This window comes from Daktulosphaira vitifoliae, unplaced genomic scaffold (genome assembly GCF_025091365.1).
Source record: "Daktulosphaira vitifoliae isolate Bord-2020 unplaced genomic scaffold, ASM2509136v1 Scaffold_1, whole genome shotgun sequence".
NCBI classification, from domain to species: domain Eukaryota; kingdom Metazoa; phylum Arthropoda; class Insecta; order Hemiptera; family Phylloxeridae; genus Daktulosphaira; species Daktulosphaira vitifoliae.
The window spans coordinates 82,544,257-82,569,265 of NW_026099572.1; the positions used below are offsets into that span (position 1 = coordinate 82,544,257).

The following is a 25,009-nucleotide window of genomic DNA, read 5'->3' on the forward strand; positions in this document are numbered from 1 at the left end:
ACACTGGACTACAAGGAACTTTCATTAGAAACAAAAATATACTTTTCTAAATCAACTTTCACGATGTGTTTCCAATGTGCATTTAGACTTTTTCTATCACTTCTAAGTTTTAATATTATTACTTATTATTAAAAAACAAGTATTTACATATAAAAATATAATTAAGTACAAAAAATATTGTTTTAAATTAATACTGATATTGATTATTATGTTAAAAATAAGGGAAATGACATATTTAACCTATTTTTTAATCCTTTAAAGTTGATTTATTGTGAAAGTTTATAATAAAAAAAAATATAATACCATAACTTTTAGTTTAATTTGCAAGTTTGAAATTGACATCATGAAATAGGAAATTTTATGAGAAAAAAAAATGATAACGTTAAGATTAATATGCAGTTAGGAAATTTTATAATTACTATTTATAGTAAATTTATCAGAAAAGCTCAATATTTTTTTGCATTTTTATCGTAATAAATAACTTAAATAGAAATAATAGTAATCATTTCCTAGTGACTTTTTAAAAAACACTTAAAAAAGGCGTTAAAAAAGGTTCTACAATTGAAATATTCAGAACTGAATTAATTTTAATGATTTACTTTAACTAAAAAAACGTATCATTGAAAAAAGTAGGTTAAGTTAGAGCAGAGAAAATAAATGATATCAAAAAATACTTTCTCGCCTTTGCATCGAATCTAAAACTTAAAATATAGTAATATAATTTTAATATGAATAAGAAATTTCTTCTTGCGAGGGGTAACTACGGTGATGGGATCCTTGATCTTTATTGAAATTATTGAATTTAAATGAGATAAAAATCAAAGTAGATAAAAATTAACCTAAAAAGAATTAAGAAAAAAATTCCTTCCCATTCACAGGTTAGAAGCTTGTACACCATGCGCGTAAGACACAAGTGTTACCGACTTGGCAACCGTACGTCGCTTCAGTCGACTGAAAAAAATGGCAATTTAGCCTAATTCAAATTTCAAAGGTTTTATTCTCGACTTAAAAAAGTATAAAATTTAAGTAAGTTTAACTTTCTTTGCTATATCAATTTAATTTATATAATATTTATGAAAATTAGTGTACTCCCCTTACAGGTATTTTAAAATAAAATAAAATATAAAACCCAGAATTTTAACACAAAATAGCATATTTTTGCATACGGTAGTCATTTTCACCAAGAAGACGAGTCAGGAGGTCAAATTTTTTTATGGTGAACGAGGGAATTTTTTTCAATTTTTGAGGGTAGTGTCTTCGACTAGATACGATTTGTGATCCTTTGACGTGTTGTTCATAAAAATCAGTCCAGTGAGAGCTGAGATTGAGTGGTAACAGACACACAAAAAAACACATCATAGTAAAATTAATACCTTCTCAGCTTCGCATCGAAGCTAAAAATCGCTGATACGTATTTCGGAACAATGTTATCATTATCAACGCTAAACACATACTATCCGCAATTTTTTAGTAATATATTTGTCGCTTTTTGAGTTAAATATTTTTAATATTTTTTAATTTAAAATTATTAATATATTTAATATAGTTTTAATTTTAAACAATATTATCTACAAATGATCAATTTTTATTAATTTATTATAACAATTAAAATTTTTTTGGCCATTTCTCTTTACTGTAGGAATGGAGGAAAAATTTTCCAAATCACAGCGCTGACTTCTTCAATTCGGTATTTCATTTTTTTTTTTTTTGTATTTGTACAATTTTATTAATTTCATTTTCATAAATTTTCCTAGTCGAAATGTTACCATCATAAAAAATTATTTTATACTTATATGGGGCCAATTTGATTGCTAATAAAAGCATTTGTTGTATTTAAAAAATTGTAATTTTAAAATTTCTAACAGACTTTTTTTTTTGGGGGGGGGGTTAAATACTATTTTTTAATAGGATTAACACATCTTAAATGAGGAGCTGAAGTACTCCAACATTTCTGATTAAATCTACCTTGAGTAAAAATGTTCGAATACTATGATTTTTTTATGATTCAGACATGATTTTTAATATAATTTATTTCTCTTTTTATATAAAATGCTGATAGAAAATATTTCACGTTGATTCAAGCGTTAAACGTCATAAGGTAATTTATGCATAATGTACATGCTAATCGTAAATAGCAAACAATAATTTAAATATTATTTTACCATAACAAAAATAATATTTGATTAGCCTGGTTAGGTAAAACCATCATCATATCCTAAAAACATAATGCATACTATGTTAAATTTTACATGTAGACATTTTTTAAATATAATTTCGCTTTAGACTGTTTGATAAATTTATATGTATTCTGACATTGGGATTAAAGTACGACACCGGTGTTGAAATTTAATTGTGAGATATATCATAATATTAAAATTATCATGTCACAAAATAATTTTTTTTTAATTTTCACATTTTATATCATAGAAAAAAATTATATAGCCTTCTCGTAAAAAATCTCAATTTTGTAATGAACTCGTAAGAATAATCCATTAATTAAAAAAATGGTACATAATTGTTTTATATTAAATATTTATAAGTAGAATCTCTGAACTTCAAAACAAAAATTATTGGTAATTAGCATTTTCATCATCATCTACTTAGTCTCTATCCAAACTATCTATGGTCGGCTCTATCTTACAATGAATTAACTGTATTTTTCTGTATCGGCTGTCGAATTGATACAATAATATTATAGTTAAAGGAATCAGTAACGCATCAAGTTGTGTATCTGTGTTAAAGATTCCATAGGGTCATACATCCGGGAACTTACAGCGCAGCTTCAGCACAAAGGCGGTGGTCTCTTCTCATAACACGACCAAACCATCTAAGTCTATTTTCTCTCATCTTATCTACGATTGACGCTACACCTATACTTACTCTTATATGCTCATTTCTTATTCTATCTTCTCTAGTCACAGCACTAATCCATCTAAGCATTTTCATCTTTGCTACACTCATTGTCTGCTCTATTATCTTGTCAACCGTCCAACACTCTGAACTATACATCATAGATGGTCTCACTACAGTCTTATAGAATTTACCTTTCAGCGTCATTGGAATTCTTTTATCGCATAACACACCAGATGCTTCTCTCCACTTCAACCACCCGCACTTAATCCTGTGTCTTACATCCTCGCCAATACAATCGCTCTTTTGCACAGCTGATCCTAAATACTTAAAACTTTCCACCTCTCCTATCACGTCCTCGTCTATTGTCACTGAACTCTTTATTTCACCTACCTCGTGTTCTCCTTTATCAATTAGTACTCTAAATACTCTGTCTTACCCGACTTATTCTTAAACTCTTTTCTTCGAGAGCTTATCTCCACACCTCTAGCCTTTGATTAATGTCCTCCTTATTTTCTCCTATTAACACTATATCGTTAGCATACAACATGCACGACGGGACCTTACTTTGAATTTCTGTACTTATTTCATTCATCGCTATTTTTAGTAAGTATAAAACAAAAAACCTAATATTAAAACAAAAAATACAGGAAAACTAGAAAATTCACATCATGTTGTGTTTTATTTTTTTTTTTTATCCAATACTTAAAATTTCGTCAAAACTTGATAAAACACCTTTAACATCATGAAATAATTTTAGGAAATACATACAGAATCAATATGAAAAATTTAAACAATTTTTTTTTTGATGTTCTGTATAATTTTAATTTTTCAAATATTACATGTATATAAAATTTGTGGTTCATTTAAAACGTTTACGGTAAAAAGGGTAAGAACAATTATTTCTAAATTATTTATTATTTCTAAAACATTTCTAAATTAAATTCATATATTTATTAAATATTACCTAATTTATTCTTAGGAAAAACTGTTTTCAACTAAAAAATCTATTATTGTTTCAAAATAGATCTATACTTTAACTTTAGTATGAAAAATTATTAAAATAAATAATAATCTATATACAGACAAATTAGGTTTTTATGACAGGATTATCGAATTTTAATATTATAAATAAGTATAATTATTTATCAGTAAACTATAACTGCTAAAAAAAGTTGTAGTGTAATATTATTTAGATGTCGCGAAATTTTTAAATCATTGCTTAGATGTCTGTATTACTTTTAATGTTAGTCCTTTTGAGTTTTATGTGAAGTATCGTTATTAAAAAATAATAGTTATTTGACCTCGTATAGATTTGACGAGAAGTTCACTTTTTAATATTACTCAACTTGTGTGTTTGGTGTTAGGTATACCAGGTATAATTATCTACTGGTATACCAGTGAATATTTTATTCCTTATAAAATTTTTTTTTGATATAAATTTTAAACTTGCAATTTGAGCTAAAATAATGTTTAAAAGTTCAACATATCAATAAAAAATATTTTATTTTAAGGTTATGATTTCATTGTGTAATTTAGTATAATAAAGAATTTTATACTCGTTTCAATTTGGAGATATTTATTTTGAAAAAAAATTGTTGTAGCAGCCAATTTTTACAGTATTGTAAGTCTGAGATATTTGTCTAAAATTCTATAATTAAAGAGATATATACAATATTTGGTGATTACAAGTTCAACAAGATTAAAATCGTGTTCTTTTGAATTATTGTTCATTTAAATTAGAAAACAGAGAGTTAAAAAATGAATGACAAACACAATAATCATATAGAAAATATTTTAATATGCACAAAAAATTCCTACTCATAAGGGGAGACTACAGTGATAACGTCCTCGATATCCATTGAACTTATTCAATGTAAATAAGATAAAAATCATACGAACTACAAATTTTTTACCCATATCTAAAAAAAATTAAGAAAAGAATGTCAAAAAAATAATTTTATTGAGTGGAGTCCAAACTTCGTACTCCAAGCATATAAAACTATTAAACATTCGACGTAGTCATCGTGCATTACATACATTTGTTGTTAAATAGAACAATTTAATCTAGTTCAAAAATTCAAAGTCGTTTTTCTAAACTAGGAGGTAACATAATCAAAATAGTGAATACAATTCATTAACATCAATGTGGTTAATCGCAAGACAATGATATGGTGATATACATGGGTACAGGCGAATTCACTATATTTGCGTACTAAGGTACACGCGAATCGCTAGGGCCACTGTCTATATAAAAAAACCCAGCACACAGCACAGGGAGGTCGCGGCACAGTGATAATGTAGCATAGTTGGATCAAGTATAATTATATCTGATAGTGATTAAAACCACTATCATAAGAAACGCTTCGATACAAATCATTAGATAGTGTTTAATTTTAAAAAATTGCTGGATTATTCCAAAAGCTACATGATCTCCTATTTCCTTATTTATGATTTATAAGTGTAATATATAAATAAATATATAAAGGAAAATGGTGTTATTTAAAAAAAAAACTAAGTCGTATGTAAGATGTACATAAATACCACAAGTATTGTATTGATCCATACATTTTTAAAAAAGTTATAGTATTTTAAATTTAAAAATGTAAAATATAAAATCGAGAATTTTAACACAAAAATTGCATAGGGTAGCTATTTTCACAGTGAAGACAAAATAAAGTCCGCAATTTTTTACAGTATTATTTACTAACATACGAATTTTTTCATTTAATAATTATTTTTGATTAAAATATACTAAATAAAATTATTCTTATTTTAATAACTACTAATACCATGAAAAAGTTATAGAATAAAAATTTATTTCAGGGGTTTTTTAGGGGTTATTTTTGTTAGTTAAATAGAAATATACAATTATTTTTATTAAATTACAAAAATAATGAACTATACAAAATTTTGTCTGACTGAAAACTAATTTTATAATAATTTAGAGTTAATATAATTTTTAGGTATAGAGAAAAGGGCTTTTACATAAAAGATCTTTATCTGTATGTTATGATATAAATAAAATATTACTAAAATCTACTCATCTCCTTATCTTGTCTATATCTTTAAATACTAATATCTCAAATAAAACAGTTAAAATTTTTTTTGTCTACTTTCCCCATATATAAATAATAATATGTATCATTTTATAAAAATATTTTTTTCTTTTAAAAGTCAACCCCTAAATCTACTTTTAAAAATAATCATTTTTTATAATAAACTTGATAATTATATACAAAAATGAATAAAACTTCATTTATAGAAAGAGTTGTAGGTAGTATTTTAATTTGAACATTAAATACTTAATGACTACACTTTGAAAACTTTTTAAATTTAAGTCTTTAGCATAGGTTCAAGTCAAAAATTATAAATTTCAAGATTTTTTGCTATATTTTATTACTTTTGTACTACATATCTATAAAAAATATTATTTGAATAACAAATAAGAAAAGAAAATGTTGCTCTATCCCCTAACAAATTTATTTTACAATTTAATAATATAAATATAAATAATATAATAATATAAATAAATTAATTAAAAGTATTCCTCCAATTTTTTTTCCAAACCCTAAAAAAAAAAAAATTACATAAATATTAAAGAAAACATATATACACAATAAGCTTACTTAAATAAAATAATGAAAGATGATCATTGATATAAAAATGACTTTTTTTTATACAGTTAAAGCAATTAAATAGCAAATAATGAGAAAAAGATTAGGAAGTTATTAAAAATGCCAATCAAACTTTAAACATCTAAAAATAATTTTTACATTTTTTTATTCTTTAATAACTGTAAGAACTAAAAAAATATTATCGCTATTAGGATCATACTTTAAATAACTTATTAATAATGCAATGGTCTTCCAAATTATTTATTAAAGCGTATAGTTATACATATAAAATTAAATAACATTAAATATATTACCAATGGGCTAACATTAGCGGCATGTCTTTCTACAGGTTGACCTTGTCTGTCTATGATAAATTTTGTAAAGTTCCATTTTATAGCACTGTAAAACAGATTATATTTTGTATTAGTACATAATGTTTTATTGTATATAACTCACAAAGTAAATTTTGGAAAATATTATTTGTAGTATTACACACAGAAATAGTATTGTTAAATTACTTTTTAATTTCTATTGTAAGATTCATTAAATAAGGAGGTAGAATCAAATTAAAAATGATAGAACAAACTTAAATATGTTAAAAAATTCTGATTTCTTAAAAATACAAGAAAATTGTTTTGAGAAGTATTACATTTATAGTATTATATAAATTTTATTAAGTACTAGATGAAAGGAAAAATATAATAAAATTTAAAGTTTATTTATTAAACCTCTACCATCTTGGGATTAATTCTGATATATCCTCAAAACTTGTTTCATTATTTCACAAGTTGCAATTTAAAAATAAAAGCAAGACACTTGTTGAGCTATAATAAAACTATGTATTGAAAGCTTTATAAAAAAAAGTAGTTTATTAATGGTTTCTAAACCTAATAAATAATAATTTTAATACAAAAACTTACTCAGATAATAACCCTTTTTGTTTTTCTTTTAAATATTTCCATAGTGGATGAGCATCGTTGCCATTAACATTAATTTTTTCAAACAAGTCAAACTTTACATTTTTTTTCTCAGCATAACTGCAAATTTTTTCATTATCACCAGGTTCCTATGTAACAGTCATACTAAATATTTTCAGATTGTCATACATAATTTAAAATGTAAAATATACAATAATCATCTTATTATTAAAAATTAACCAAAAAAATATAGATGAATAATTTAATTACTTGAAAGAGACAATGGAAAAAAGCCTAATATTATATTATGTGCAATTGTCTTATTAGCTATATGGATTAACTTATGAAGTTTGATAAAATTAAAAATTTTTATCTTAAAACATTGAAAATTGTTCATTATCATCATTAACCTAACTTCGATACTAATTAAACATTTACATTCATAATGACTAACACATTAAAAAATAAACAAAATTATCTTAAAAATGGATTTTAAAATGTAGTAGAATTTAAAACATGTTAAAAATAAGCATATCCCAAATTCAAGATTTTTTGCACTTATTTGAGACAATTTTCAATCACAGAATTGTACTAAGTTTCATACAGAAATAGTTGATAATTTTAAGAATTAAGTAGTAAGGTTGTAATTTAATAAATCATTACTAATATAATTTTACAAACAAGACTTAATAGTAAATAAAACATTTTATTTATGATTAACAAAACATATTATGTGAATCATTTGAGAAATATTTTTTATAAGATCAAAAATTAAAATAATAATAACCTAGTAATACAGACAAATAAAAACTAATAATACATAAGATATAAATATCTATAATTTACCTGATTTCCAAATTGATTACAAGGAAAAGCCAATATTCTGAGTCCTTTCTCACGATATTTTTCATCCAGTTCAATAAGTTCTTTATAGTGCTTAGTAGTATAGCCACATTGTGAAGCAACATTTACAATTAGTAATACAAAACCTCTACACAATACAAAATTATGTTATTAATTAAATGAGGGTTTACCATGAAATTGTAACCATCATTTATATTGATTTATTGTGTAAATTGTAAAAAATTTGAATGAATATTATGTCTGTTATAATTATTTGATTTTCAATAGGTAACAAAAAACTAAAAAATGTTTTCTGTGGGAAGACCTAAATATGTTTTCTTTATAATTGTAATTAATTTATAGAAATATTTTGATCTATACTATATAAAATTAAGCTAACACTTTTAAAGAATCAATAATATCTTATTTTTTTATAAGTACAATACTGATTGTGAGTAAGATAAAACATGATAACTTTCATTAATCCATTCATTTTTAAACAACTTTATTTCATATGTTAACCTATCAATTTTTTTTATTAAATTGTTATATTTAGTAAAATTACTTATTTGTAAAGATTAAAATGCATATAGGCTTGCACACTGGAATTTTAAATGGATAAAGTAAAATTTATAAAATTATGCATACCAGAGAACACATAATTATGGACATTAATAAATTATTAAAGCATTACTGTTTCCAAGCTTCACCAAAAATTAGTTGTATGTATATTTATAAAAAAAGTAGTATTTTATTATTAAAATTATTTCTTGGTGTAATTGTTTTTATTTAAACTCTTGTTAAATTGATATCATTATTTAAACATTTAACTTTGTGTTTATTAACATTACAACAATATTTAATAATTATAAATAAGCTCTGATTAAGGTGTTGCACAAAGAAATAAATCTTTGGGCTTCAGAATTTTTATTAAATCATAGAATAAAAAAAAAGCTTAAATTATGTCTATTACATAAAGGCCTCATTTCAAATTCGGACTCCAGGGCTCAAAAAATTTTAAATAGGGCTGGACTATTGGATAAGAAAGATTACATAATTATCATTGCAACCACTAAAAAATATACATTTTTTGTTACTAAAAATAAAGATGAAAAATTTGTTTAACGCTTTAATGCTCAAGGCATTAATAGTTTAAGAAAATTCTTATATTTAAAGGATATTATCACTTCTATTTATATTATAATAATATTTGATTCAATAAAAATGGATACTTTACTTGTATTTTTCCAAAGGAACATCTTCTCCTTTAATATTCTTTGCGGTGAAATCATACACGGAACTAGCATTTTTCCAATCGTCAGACATATTTTTAATTGAAAAATTGTTGTTCTACAATAAGAAATATAATACTCAAAAAAATAAACTAATTTAGCAATATTCATGAAAAATCATGGTAAACAAATATTTTCTATGTATATAACTATGAGTTATTAAAGTCATACAAATTAGTATTACTAACTAGTAGAATAAAAAAATTCACAACAAAAGCTATAAAAACAATTAAAATGTAAATTGCACCACTTGTTGAAATGGTGGTCATTGAAATAACTTATCAATATGATGATAACTATTCATGAAGGATTAATAGAGAAAAATAATAGTAATTATTAAATAATTTAATCTAGGATTATTAATATATTATCCTTGTTTCAAAACAGGATAAATAAAAAACGTAATTTTTTGTTTACCCGAAGAGCTGCAGCAGAAACTTGAATTGTTGATATTGGAAAACGCAAAATCCTGAGAGCCATTAAAATGTTGTTGGTTACTATCAGCTGGTTATGGTTATATTTTTTATCGAAATCTCGTAGTGGTAGCTACGGTTATATCACGGCTTTGCATTATTAAGCTGTGTTGAGTGTAATAGTATACTTGTATGAAATCAAATTATATGCCTCTATCTAGCGGTAAATATTTTTACAAATTCGTTTTTTAATTTTATTATTTTTGTTTGTTTTTAGTTTAGTTGAAAATAATAATGTCAAAAAACTAAACTAAAGATTTGTATGGTATTTATGGATTTGGAGAAAGCGTATGATAGAGTACCAAGAGAGGTTCTAAAGTGGGCATTAATGAGAAAAGGAGTCCCGAAAAGGTACATTAATATAATAGAGGATATGTATGATGGCACTTGTACTAGTGTAAAAAGTGTAGGAGTAACAGAAGGTTTTCGGGTAATAGTAGGAGTGTATCATCAGGGTTCTGCTTTAAGCCCTTACTTATTTTCTATAGCGATGGAGGAAATTACTAGAGAAATACAAGGAGAAGTGCCGTGGTGCATGTTATTTGCTGACGATATAGTGTTAATAGAAAAAAATTAATCAAAGGCTAGAGGTGTGGAGATAAGCTCTTGAAGAAAAGGGTTTAAGAATAAGTAGGAGTAAGACAGAGTATGTAGAGTACTAATTGATAAAGGAGAACACGAGGTAGGTGAAATGAAGAGTTCAGTGACAATTTTGATACAATGGTAAGTAAATTATATAAAAATTTGATTAAAAATGAATTTAAAATACTGTAATGTCTTAAGAAACAAATAAAGTATACCCCTATAAATTTTTTTAATATCTATTTGTTTTATTACACTGATTACAAATATGCAATATAATGCTTGCTAAGAATAGTTAAATAATTACTGTATTTTAAAGCTTCATGTAACATATTAGGTCGTGCTCACGGCATTAATATTTATATTAAAATTATTGTTTAAAATGTACAATATCTTACATACCGTAAAATAATTTGTAATTCTGAATACTTGATATTTTTAAAAACATATTTTATAGTAATCAATACCTGTCGGGTCTGATGACCGTCTCGAAAGGAAAGTCTAGCTCAAATATAATCTATTAAACTGTATTCGCCTAGTAAAATTAGACGAGTCGTTGATGATATTCGAATATCGATTGACTAATGCCATGAAATTTTTTCAAATGTTTTGGGTATGAAACGGGTAGCAGCAAAATTTGTTCTAAAATTGTTCAATTTTGAACAAAAAGGAGTGGCTCAGGAGTTACTCAATGAATTCAACGACGATGCAAAATTGCTGAAACGTAATATAACAGGTGGCGAAACTAAGACTCAATTGTCAAATAGATTTATTTCGACTAATGATAACGCCCTCTTTTTGTTATACCACATCGAAAAATGTTTTTTTAATATTACAATGTTAAAAATGGCACTTAGATAAATTTTTGATTTGGCGAATCATTCATGAATTACTGCTTACTTATGTGCAGTCGATGTGTATAAATTTTCTCTCTACGGAAGAGAAAATTGAATACAGACGTTGCAAGTAAAGCAATATCAGGTTGAGATGGATACCGCTTAGCTATTTTAATATCTTTCACACCTGCAATCATTTTCATCACGTTCATATTAATATCATTTATGATAACACAATTTATTTGTTTCTGCATGTTCAGACGTTTTTTATAACAATTATTGACTAATGAGTGAGGGACGTATTTATTATTATGCAAGATACGAATCATTCTATAAAATGCAACTAATGAATCATGATGAGAAAAAGAGGTGCTACTATCGAACGCTTAAATATTAACAGTAAAATAAGGAAATACACCTTCTCAAATTACAGTATTGGTGTACATAAAACCTTAAAAAAGATAAAGAAAAAGGCACAAAACAGTGATAAAGGAAGCGATAAATAATATATATTATCTGGCATCAAAATAGCTTCACTGATATATACTTATTACACTATTCTATAACTATAACTGTTTTAATAGTAAGTGGTGGGAGGAGGTTCCAATTTTTTTGTGAAAATAAAAAGGTATTTTGAGAGGTGGGGCCACAAACACACATCACCTACACCATAGTTTTTGTATCCCTTCTTTTGCCTTGCGACATGTAAAATAGTTGTATTGGGTTATTCGACTATTTGAATTATTAGCTTTTCTGTTGTCTTAATTCTTATTTCAACATGTCTAGATAGTTGAACTTTATTTTAAAATTTATTCTTAGCTTTTCTCTCGTCACGTATAATAGAACTGTAAATCGAACTTCATCAATGTTTTAATTTTTATCCCAAACTATAACCAATTAAATTTAAAAAAAAAATTATTCCATCTAATAATTTAAGTCAAATGTATATATCACTAAGTATTGATAAAACATTTTTTGGTACTCAATGCTCAATTCTGTGACTATTTTCTAATAGTTAATATGTTAATTTTAGAAATTGTTAAATAGAAAAAAATTTTAATTTCTATGATGTTTCATACAAGTTAAATTTTATATAATGCAAAAAACATAGATTCTTAATAAAATACATCTACAAATTTTGAAAGTATTATAGAAAACATCTTTCGTTGTATAAAAATAAATCATTTATCAATTTAATTTAATCATTTTTTAAAATTTATACGACAAATCATCAATTTGCTTGAAATATCATTTTATTGAGTCGAAGTCGCGCACATAGCAATTGTTTTGTAAGTTATTTAAAAATTAAATTAAAAAGAATGTAGCATAAGCTAAAAAGATAATATCTACTAAAATTTTATAAAAATAAATTATTGTTAACATTTATTCCCAATAAAAAAATTAGAAACACTAAGCATTATTTTTAAACACCTATAATATGGTCTATTATTATAAGTCATAAATATATAATTTCGTTATGCCAGTATTTTAAAACAGTTAAAAAAAAATAATACCTTGTTTTCCGACGTATTTTTANAAATCATAAAGAAAAAATTGAATAAATTTTTAAAAAATATATACAGGGTGATTTTTTTATCATAACCCACCCTATTACTTACAGAATAATAATAATTAATACATTTTTTTTTTATTACTATCTTTAGTTACACATTCTTCTTGAATTATTAACTATGTAATACTTTTTAAGTTCATCCCTTATGCCTTGGAGGGAGGTCAACTTTGTTTTTTTAAATGGTAACACGTATTTTTAATTTAATAAAATGTTTGAGTTTTTAATTCAATAGTAAATGGAATTTGAATTTTTAATGAAACTTAATTTGTTTATTAGATATAAACATTTAAAGTTTCAAATTTTTGAGTTAATATATAGGTATAATACACAAGGGATACAAATACAGGTAGCTAATTGATTTTTTATGACATCGATATTAGCAGGTACACAGCATTGTTATTATCAATGATAGTAAGGTACATTGTTGTGAGTTTATAAATACACTAACTGTTAATACAAAAAGTATATCTATTGATAGTCATAATTGATAATAAACAATCCGTGACTGTGATAGCAATATCATAAAAAACCAATTAGCTACCTGTATTTGTAATCCCTTGTGTATTATACCTATATATTAACTCAAAAATTTGAAACTTTAAATGTTTATATCTAATAAACAAATTAAGTTTCATTAAAAATTCAAATTCCATTTACTATTGAATTAAAAACTCAAACATTTTATTAAATTAAAAATATGTGTTACCATTTAAAAAAACAAAGTTGACACCCTTACCAGGCATAAGTGATGAACTTAAAAAGTATTACATAGTTAATAATTCAAGAATAATGTATAACTAAAAATAATAATAAAAAAATTTTTTTTAATTATTATTATTCTGTAAGTAATTGAGTGGGTTATGATAAAAAAATCACCCTGTATATCTAATATATAAATTGTATTAACTATTTAAAATTTTTATGTATTCAATTAAATAAACATATAACATATAACATATAAAAACCAAAGCTACAATTTATTTGAGGCATTTACATATTTTTTATTCGTTGAAATTACAACGTAATAAGAATATATTAATATCATACTGAGTATTTTTTTTTTTTTTTTTAAGTGCTAAAGAGTTTTTTGACTGTCTTTTTTAAACTTACACATCATTTAACTAAAAATAACTATGAAATTGTGTTCAGTTATTTTTCTATTTTTTAGTGTATATTCAATACATTTTTGTAAGGCAAATGTTTCTTATAAAACTTATGTTATTAATGTATTGAACCACATTCGAAATGAAAAAACATTTGAATCATTACAACACATTGTGATTAAAGACACGGCTATTGTAAATCCAATTGATTACTGGGATTTTAATAAACCTGTTACTGATTCTTCAGTCGCATTGACACTCAAATTTATGATACACTTACTAAATTACAGATTCGGCGAGATCCTTCAAGTATTTCAGAATAAATTTTTGTTTGCTATAGAAAATTGTCAAAGATCATTTGATAATCAACAATTTGATAATTTCGTTATATGTGTTCAGCAAATGTATGACACAATAAAAAATTCAAGAACAATGTTTAAAAGCTTGTATGATGCTGTAGAGTTTTTGTATAATTTAGATTTCAAACTTATAGATCCTTTAATAAACGTCCCTGAGTCAACGCTTGAGATTTTTCAAGTTTACAAAGATTTCACTGAGTCGATAGCATCACAAATGCCACCACAATTCGTGGACGAAAATCAAAACCCAAATTATGATATAGTATACAATGTACATATAACCATGACAAATTTTTTCAATAATATATATGTACCAACTACGAGTTCACTTTGCTTGATCAATTATCAATATTGTGGAGTTTTTTCTGAAAATGTACCATTTGATTTATTAATTGTGTATGGTGGCGTAGAAAAGCTTAACGAATTTTCTATTATTTATTCTGATATAACATTAGTTTGTGACGACCTTAATTATTTGTGTACATATGCTATCGAATATATATATAAAACCTTGGGATTTGAAAAATTGTTGTATGAAAATAACAATACGTAAGTTTTACAATGTCATCAAATAGATTTTATGTATAAAGTAATCAATTTACAGGTTAATAAGATCTTAGTGTGTCAGAATATCTGATTGATAGGTCTAAATCATAATTTATTTTATAACTAAACCGTATTTATGTGGCTATTTCTAAAGTCTATATGTAAATTTTAGTATTATTTACGATAGATAAACAATATTGAAATTAATATAAAAACTAGTTCAAACTGTTTTGAAAATGTTATAAAAAATGTATTTAAAAGCTATGAATTTGAAAAATTCTTTTTTATTTCGCGGTATGTTTGCAATGTATATTTTAATATGATATGAACTTGTTTTTACCATATCAACGTAATACCACTAAAAAGTATGTAGTCTAGTATCTTTAATTTATTATTACATTTAAATTTCTTCACCTCTTACGATTTATACTGAATTTTAGCTTCGATGCGAAGCTGAGAAGGTATTGGTTTTACTAAGATGTGTTTTTTTTTTTATTTTTTTTTAATTTTTTTTTTTTTTTTTTTGTGTCTGTTACCACTTTTTCTCAGCTCTCACCGAACGGATTTCTTTCAACGATACGTCAAAAGATCACAAATCGTATCTAGTCGAAGACATTACCCTTCAAAATTGAAAAAATTTCCCTCGTTCCCCGTAAATGGGGGAAACCTCCAAAAAAATTACAAATTTAAAAAACGCTAATTTTCGAATTTTTTTAATTTTTTTAACTAAAAACTGCCCGTAACTTTTTCAAAAATGAACATATCAATATAATTTTTTTTTATATAGATGCTTGATGTCTTTACCTATCATTTGGTATATTTTTTTTGTAAATTTGACCTTTTTTCTGCCCACAGGGGGGGATTTAAAATGACAACTTTTTCACAAAAAATTAACTTTTTCAACTTAACTTTTGAAAATGTTCCGGAAGGTCTGACACTTTTATATATATCTTAAATTAAAGCTAATGTAATATACTTTAATTTGAAAAAAAAAAATTTGACCTCTGGACTTGTCTTCACGGCGAAAATGGCTACCGAATGCTATTTTCGTGTGAAAATTCTCGATTTTATTATTTATATTATATTTAACTTTATAATGCTATAACTTATTGAAAAGTTTATGGATCCACACAATTTTTTTATGAGAAATAATATTTTTTAATAAACCCTTTTTCATTCGACATACTTTATCTTAATCGAGATATTAATAAGGAACCAGCAGATCAAGTAGCTTTTGGAATAAAACACCAATTTTTTTTAAATTAAACACTATCTAAAGATTTGCATCGAAGCGTTTATTTTTGATAGTGATTTTAATCACTGTCAGATATCATTATACTTGATCCAACTATATCACGTCACAACTGTGCCGCGACCCCCCTGTGCTGGGTTTTTTTTAATTTAAATGGGTATAATATATCCACAAAAAATGGTATAAAGTAAATTTTCACTATACATTTTTTTGTTTTAAGTTATAGAATAATAAAAAATCACGTTTAGTTAAGTCAGAGTGTGTAATATGTTATTTAATTGCAATTATAGAAAACAAAATAGTTGACATTTTTTGAAAGGACATTAAAAGGGAAATTAAATTCTAACCCTATCATAATTGTCGAATGAGTTATTCAACAATTAGGTTTTAATACCTTATCCGGTAATCCAGTCAGGTGCCTCAAACAAAGCTGGTGCCAAGAGTAATTTTTTTCTTTTTCATTGTTACATTATTAAAATTAATTTTAACCAGAAAAATAATCTCTAATAACAGTTACGTCTCAAGTCATTTATTAAGTCAATTATTCACTTTGAAACTATTTACTTATTGCAAAATTTTAGACAGATTGTAAATTTTATAATTATAATAAGAAAGAAATTAAAAAATATTTATATATTTATCAGGAGGCTAGAGGGGGTTAGAGGCTCAACACCTAAGCATATAATTAATAATTATGCCTATTTTATGTTTTAAACACATTAATCTAACGTGTTATCATGACCATACTACGGTGATAAACTTAAAAAAATCAGTTTTTTTAGTAATAAGGTATTAAAATATTACTATTATAACAATTTAAAAATTATGTTTTTTATTCTTGTTTAAAACGTTTTATACATTTATGTATAAAATGTTTAAAAGTCAACTATTTGTTTTAAACATTTTGCAATCCTGGCAATTTCTCAATAAATTTTTCATAGTGCTATGAGTTATTAATTAAAACTGTAATTTTTTATCAAAAAAAAAAAAAAACTTGATTTCTTTTAATTAATTACAATATTTTAATCAAACTAATCATTATTTTCTTTACTTAGAATTATACCACCTTTGTTAAATGAGAAAATGTGTCGAGAAAAAGTTATTGTGTTAATAAATAATATAATAAAATATGCAAAACAAGAGTTTCAACACATAAAAATTTTCTCAAGGAAAGACGGTTATATTAGTTCTGAATCTATATTACAAGGTGAGATTAACAACTTCAAAATTTATCGAATTAAACAGATTCAAGTCTCTCAGCTAATACGATGTAGGTTTACTGAAATATTTCAAAATTATTACATAACATTGAATGTTTTAATTAAAATATGTAGCAATAATGAAGTACAAAATAGTTCATTATTCATTGACTATTTAAGTCAACTTTACATTACTATCCAAAAAGCACATATTTTGTTTATTAGTATGCTACCGATTGTGGAAACATTTAAAAATGGATCAACAAGTTTGTTTAATCCTGGACCTAAATGGAGTTTAGAGTTTCAAATTAGGGAGTATGTTAATTTTATTGAAAATTTAAACAATATGATGATAGCAAATACAGAAAATATATACGATGTAAATGGCCTCCCCAATTATAAAAGCATATTTAATTACTACACACAGATTTATAACTTTTGGTCGACTAACGTTTCTATAAATTGGCTTTCATTTTATGAGCGTACGTCTGTATATTGTGAATTACAATCTGACTTCTTTAAAAATCCTGATATAATGACTGATCATTTCTTGAAAAGTAATCCTACAGGTTATCAAGATATAGGAGAAATATTCATTCCCATATGCAATTATTTCACTAAATATGTTGAAATTATTATCGAAAATGACTTAATGAAAATAAGTCTCGAATAAAAAATGTATTTTAAATAAATACTTTGTATTAAATTCCAAAAAAATGTTATTATATTGTTAATTATATCAACCTATGGTATTTGTGGAAAACGCTTTAATTATAAATTGCTAATTTTTTTACTTTTCAAATAATTAAGCTAGAAAAACTTTTTCTTGTTAGTAAAAATTATATCATATTGCTATATAAGAGTTTTTTAGAGAAGTTAATTTAAAAAAAAATTAATTCAATATATACGGGCAATACTACGTGTTAGTATATTTTAACAAAATTTAATTTCTACGTTAATATTATTCAAAAGAAGTTTTTAAATATTTTGGTAAAAAAAAATAAAATCTTTTCTAATGTGCTCTTAATTGATATAGAACGTAATGAAAATTTTTTTTTTTTAATATTTGATTTCTCTACTTGGTTTTTTTTCTATTGTTTATCTAATGCAAACCTAAGTATATAATAAAGAATATAGTTTAATGATGACGAAAAGTTTTTTTTATCATTATTCAATACCTGTAACTCATTGAATTTTGTAAAATAAAGGCACTAATGTAATAACCACATTATGCCTTCAACTATAATATAAAAAAATGTATTTTAAATCAACAAAAAGCTTACAATGTTTAACTGTAAATTGTCTAATGTTTCAAATTTTTGCCTTAGTGCACTGTTAATGCAAAAGAACCAAATCTTGTAAAAAGGTACTTCAAAGTCCCAAACTATGAATCAATTTCATTTTTAGATTAATTGTTTTTTAGCTTCGATGCGAAGCTGAGAAGCTATTGGTTTTACTATGTGTTTTTTTTTTGTGTCTGTTACCACTTTTTCTCAGCTCTCACGGAACCGATTTCTTTCAATGATACGTCAAAAGATCTCAAATCGTATCTAGTCGAAGACATTACCCTTAAAAATTGAAAAAATTTCCCTCGTTCCACGTAAATGGAAGAAATCTCCAAAAATATTACATATTTAAAAATTGCGAATTTTCGTTTTTTTCTTCTTAAAACTACCATAACAATTTCAAAAATTAACAAATCAACTTGATTTTCCAGAAAGACCGACACTTTTATATATATCTTAAATTAAAGCTAATGTAATATACTTTATTATGAAAAAAAAAAATTTCGGACTTCACTTTTATCTTCACGGTGAAAATGGCTACCGAATGCTATTTTTGTGTGAAAATTCTCGATTTTATTTTTTACATTTTTAACTTTATAATGCTGTAACTTATTGAAAAGTGTATGGATCAACACAATTTTTTTATGAGAAATAATATTTTTTAATAATCCCTTTTTCATTTGACATACTGTATCTTATTCAGGATATTAATAAGGAAATAGGAGATCATGTAGCTTTTGGAATAATCCACCAATTTTTTTAAATTAAATACTATCTAAAGATTTGCATAGAAGCGTTTTTTTTTTATAGTGATTTTAATCACTATTAGATATCATTATACTTGATCCAACTATGTTACGCCACCACTGTGCCGCGACTCCACTGAGCTGGGTTTTTTTAATTTGTATTAAGTTAAAATCGAAACTTACAAATAAAGGTTGCATATTAAGATAAAGAATATTAAATTACATTTAATTATACTATAACATTATGGTATAATTTTGTGACATTTTAAGAAAAAATGATACGTATACAGGGGTAGACTTATGATAAAAATACTAAAAAATCTAAAAAAATGAAGATTATTTGACCAGGACTAAATAATTAATAACAATAAATACAAATTTAAAATTGAGAAGTTTAGTATAACACAAAACAATCCCCAAATTCGCATTTAAAAAAATGTCCAAAATAATATCTCAAACCTTAAATAAATAATTACCTCAAATAGACACATGATTTTTTTGTATTATTCTTAAAATGGATAATACCTTATAGTACTAAAGAAATATTTTATTTATTACTCAATTATTAAATTGAGTATATATTTTTTAATAATTAAATAAATATTTTATTTAACTATGAATTAAAAAAAATGTATTTGTAAAGATATTTTTTGTTAAAAATATATGCCATCATAAATTATTTTATTACAGACCTATTTATCATATTAAATAAATCTATAGTAAAAATAATTTATTTAAATTTAAAAAAATTAATAAATAATTGTTGTTACTTATTTGCTTTATTTAAATGTTCAAGTCCCCGTTATGAAAAACATTTTTTGCATACAAAATATTTCTATATATTTCCAAACTGTTCTAACAAATTATTTGTTATAACTTTTATATGTATGTGCAAGAATATACATGTCTTCAGCTTTAGAGCTGTCCTAGATACTTTAATGTGAATAATTGTTAAATTTAAAAACATAAAACACATCGGGATAAAATGTTAAATACTTTTTTCATCTCTATATAGAAAGAGTGTATATCATATATGTTGCTAAACTAAAATAGTAGTAAAATACAAATTATTGTAAAAATTCAACTAGCTAAAAAATCTACACTCAATAGAGATAATAGAATAATACAGATTTATATATTATATAATATAATAGTTATTAGTTATTATATATAGGTGGACAAGAACTATCCATGCACTCATACCTATAGGTTCATTGTGCACATATAAAATAATAAATATACATAAATTCTTATAGACAATATAATGTTAACTACAATTCAAAACAGTACCAGTTGTTTTAATTAAAATTTAATAAATTACCAAATTTAAGATTTTATTATTATTATTATTATTTATAAATAATTTGTTTTTTTTGTTATATTCACATAATTATTATTTTAAGTTAATGTAATTCACGTGATTTTAGGTTTTTATTTATAATTTATAATTGAAGTTTTTATTTTCATTGTATATACAATAAAATTCTAAATGATGTTGACTTTATTTACTGACAGAAAAATATGAGTCTATATAATTTAAAAATATATACACAAGTCAGAGAGCCAAAAGACTTATGAATAATTATTTAAATAATGTTACACTTAAAAATGGTATTTAGGAGTACATACGTTACTAGCACTCAATTTAACATAAAAAAGGTTAATGTATTAGACATTACAATAGAAATTATAAAATAACTGAAGTTATAGCTAAAAAAATATAAAAATTTTTAAACTAAGTTTAGTTGTTATAAATTCAACAATATATTTATATGTTAATGAAAAAATTTCATTACAATAAGTATACAGAAAATTATCTTCTAGGGAAAGATAGGACTGATAGTTTATTATAAAATAAACATTTAAACAGTTGACCGTAAATGATAACAATGATACTACTGTATAGTATTATTACAATAGTAGATACTATTTAAGAATTAAAACTTATTTTAGGGCTATATTGTATATTCAATTTTAGTTGTGGCATGATCTATATTTTCATATGAACTAACTTTATCATTAAAATAAAACGCAGAAATCTAAGATGATATAAAGAGTAACGATAGAGGTAGTACAGGGAGTGGAAGTGAAACTATTTTTGCGAAGTCTGTATCTCGGAATTACTAAAGTTAGAACAGTTTAGTCTTATTGATACGAGTTAGACGGTTGAGCTGAAATATCTCTACCTTACCTTATTTTAGTTTCGATGCGAAGCTGAGAAGGTATTAATTTTACTATGATGTGTTTTTTTTTTTTGTGTCTATTACCACTTTTTCTCAGCTCTTACCGAACCGATTTCTTTCAACGATACGTCAAAAGATCATAAATCGTATCTAGTTGAAGACATTACTACTTTTTTAATAGATATATTATATAATATTAGATATAATTATATAATAAATTAACTAACATAGTTTTAAGTCAAAATAATAATACAAAAACGGCACAAGTGCAATTTTTTAGTTAATTATAGACTGAATAAAAGAAATATATAATTAAAGTATAATTATACTGCTAAAGTATCAAGGTAAGAAGCACCTACCAACAGTATTACCGTAAAATTCATTAATTTAATTTAAGTATGCTATGTATGGCTCATATTGCCTTTAGAATTATTTAAGGGTGATCGTTTATTTAAATTTTCTGAAAGGAATAATGGTTGTGATGAACTCGTGGGTCTGTAGATCTAGTCCATACTCTGGTTTTCATAATGTAAAATCCGCACATGCTACATTTTCACTTTTTATTTAAATGCTTTAAATGCTCTAGAAATAATTGTCCTAATTCACTAAAGACCTAAAATCATTGTAAGAAAACAACTAAAAATGGTTACATTGATATTTCCAAAAAAATTTTTAAATTATTATTGACTTTTTTAGAGAAAAATAATAAAAAATTTGTTTTAACATAAAAATAAAAAAATCGTTAAAAAATATTTACAGTGAAATCAATATCGGATCAAAAGATACAGGAATCAGATATGTTCCACCCGATATATTAATAAATGTTTCTATAGATCGGTGAATAATTGTATATATATTCGATGTCACTAAATAAAACATAAATTTATATATATCAAATTTACTAATAACTTAAAAATTACTACTACACAATAAACCTCTGTAACATATTTAAAGAATAATAAATTTTAAATATTAGTAAAAAAAATATTATTTATAATTATTAGAATCCTAAAAGTGCTTTGAAAATTATTGGTTTTAATGTCATGCACATAATTTTCTGCAAAATGAATTTTAAACTAATTGTTTTATTAGTATTAATTAATTTAGTTTTATCGGGTTTTTGTAAAGTAAATGTACTTTACAAAATGTATGCTACTAAAGTATTAAATCACATTCGAAATGAAAATACTTTAAAATCTTTACAACACATTGTGATTAAAGACACGACCATTGTAAATCCAATTGATTTTTGGGATTTTAATAAACCTGTGACTGCTTCTTCAGCCGTATTGACACTCAAATTTATGATACACTTACTAAATTACAGATTCGGCGAGTTCCTTCAAATATATCACAATAAATTTTTCTTTGTTGTAGACAATTGTCGAAGTATTTTTGACAAACAACAATATGACGATTTTGTTAAATGTGTTCAACAAATGTATGATACAGTAAAAAATTCAAAAACAATGTTTAAATGCTTGTATGATGCTATAGAGTTTTTAAACAATTTAGATTTTAAGCTCGTAGATCCTTTAATTAATGATCCTGAATTAATAATCGAGATTTTTAGAGTTTATAAAGAGTTCACTGAGTTGATAGCTATAAAAAATTCACCGGAATTCGTGGACGCAAATCAAAATCCAAATTATGATGTAGCATTAAATGTACATGACGATATAACAAATTTTTACAATGATATTTCGGTACCTAATATAAGCATACTTAGCATTACAAATAATCAATATTGTGGTGTTTATGTCGATGAAATACCAAATGAGTTATTAATTGTGTACTATGATGTAGATAAGATTAAAGAAAATTTTAGTTTTTATTGTGATATGAATATCGTCTGTGGTGAACTTAATTTACTGTATGAAAATGTCGTTGAAAATATTTATAAAACCTTTGGATTTGAAAAATTGTTGTACGATAAAGAAAATACGTAAGTTTTAAAATTTCATCAAATCGATTTTATGTATATAGTATTCAATTTACAGGTTTACCCTGTGTGACAGAAAATGTGATTGATTGGTCTACATTTTTTTATAGCTGTAATACCGTTTTATGATACTATTTACAAAAGTTATTATGTAAATTTCATCAATATTTACGAGAGAAAACTAAAGTTACAACTTATTAAAAATACTGGTACTGGCGTTTTTAACCACCCTAAATATCGAAGTATAAAAATGTTTTATCTTCATAGATTGCAATATGAGATTTGCGCATGCTTTTTGAACATGAAAAGAATTTTTAAAAAAATTGTTCTTTAAACCTAACCTCTCTGTTTTTTTTTTTATTGTCTTCTGTAACATTTATTACAACTTTTACATTATATTTAATCAATGCTCAATTTCCTCCTTCTTCAAATTTATCTTTAGGGTTACCTAATAAATTATTACCCTTAGATGTTAACAAATTAATACTGAAATTGTTATAAATTGTAGCTAACCTATTCGTAATGCCTGGATAATATAAAAAGGATGACCTAATTATCTTTTGTTTCCTCATACTAGTGAGCTAGCTTTTTTCTTTATTCTACTTTTTGCTTGAACAAATTTTGAAATTACGTTTTCGCCATGCCCATTCAATATAGATACTTCTTTTGTAATCCTCAGTTATTTATCAAAGTCTATTCTACTCATTGGAATATACAGGGTGATTTTTTTATCATAACCCACTCAATTACTTGCAGAATAATAATAATTTAAACTTTTTTTTTTTTAATTATCTTTAGTTACACATTATTCTTCAATTTTTAACTACGTAATACTTTTTAAGTTCATCCCTTATGCCTTGGAAGGGGGTCAACTTTGTTTCTTTAAATGTTAACACATATTTTTAATTTAATAAAATGTTTGAGTTTTTAATTTAATAGTAAATTGTAGTAAGGCAAATTGTTGTGAGTTTATAAATACACTAACTGACAATACAGAAAGTATATCTATTGATAATCATAATTGATAATAAACAATCCGTGACTGAGACAGCAATGTCATAAAAATCCAATTAGCTACCTGTATTTGCAATTCCATGTGTATTATACATATATATTAACTCAAAAATTTGAAACTTTAAATGTTTATATCTAATAAACTAATAAAGTTATATTAAAAATTCAAATGCCATTTACTATTAAATTAAAAACTCAAACATTTTATTAAATTAAAAATATGTGTTAACATTTAAAGAAACAAAGTTGACCCCTTTCCAAGGCATAAGGGATGAACTTAAAAAGTATTACGTAGTTAAAAATTGAACAATAATGTGTAACTAAAGATAATAAAAAAAAAAAAAAGTTTAAATTATTATTATTCTGCAAGTAATTGAGTGGGTTATGATAAAAAAA

General features: G+C 24.4%; 2 protein-coding genes across 3 annotated transcripts; one reads left to right on the plus strand and one right to left on the minus strand.

The window, feature by feature from the left end:
• Positions 1–6,217: 6,217 nt before the first annotated feature.
• Positions 6,218–10,100, minus strand: LOC126896888 (uncharacterized). Of its 2 annotated transcripts, none has more exons than XM_050670042.1 (6): positions 9,937–10,100; positions 9,465–9,577; positions 8,231–8,375; positions 7,388–7,533; positions 6,782–6,866; positions 6,218–6,421 (listed from the first exon to the last, which is right to left on the minus strand). In XM_050670042.1, exons 1-6 carry the CDS (start codon positions 9,997–9,999, stop codon positions 6,389–6,391), a joined length of 585 nt encoding a protein of 194 aa, XP_050525999.1. In that variant the 5' UTR covers positions 10,000–10,100; the 3' UTR covers positions 6,218–6,388. The 2 variants fall into 2 exon arrangements, with proteins under 2 accessions (XP_050525999.1, XP_050525998.1); XM_050670041.1 differs by lacking the exon at positions 9,937–10,100 and adding an exon at positions 9,708–9,855.
• Positions 10,101–13,998: 3,898 nt separating this feature from the next.
• Positions 13,999–18,448, plus strand: LOC126896869 (uncharacterized). Its single transcript, XM_050670010.1, has 2 exons — positions 13,999–14,994; positions 17,299–18,448. The coding sequence occupies exons 1-2, from the start codon at positions 14,117–14,119 to the stop codon at positions 18,113–18,115; spliced, it is 1,695 nt and encodes a 564-aa protein (XP_050525967.1). The 5' UTR covers positions 13,999–14,116; the 3' UTR covers positions 18,116–18,448.
• The last annotated feature ends 6,561 nt before the right edge of the window (positions 18,449–25,009 follow it).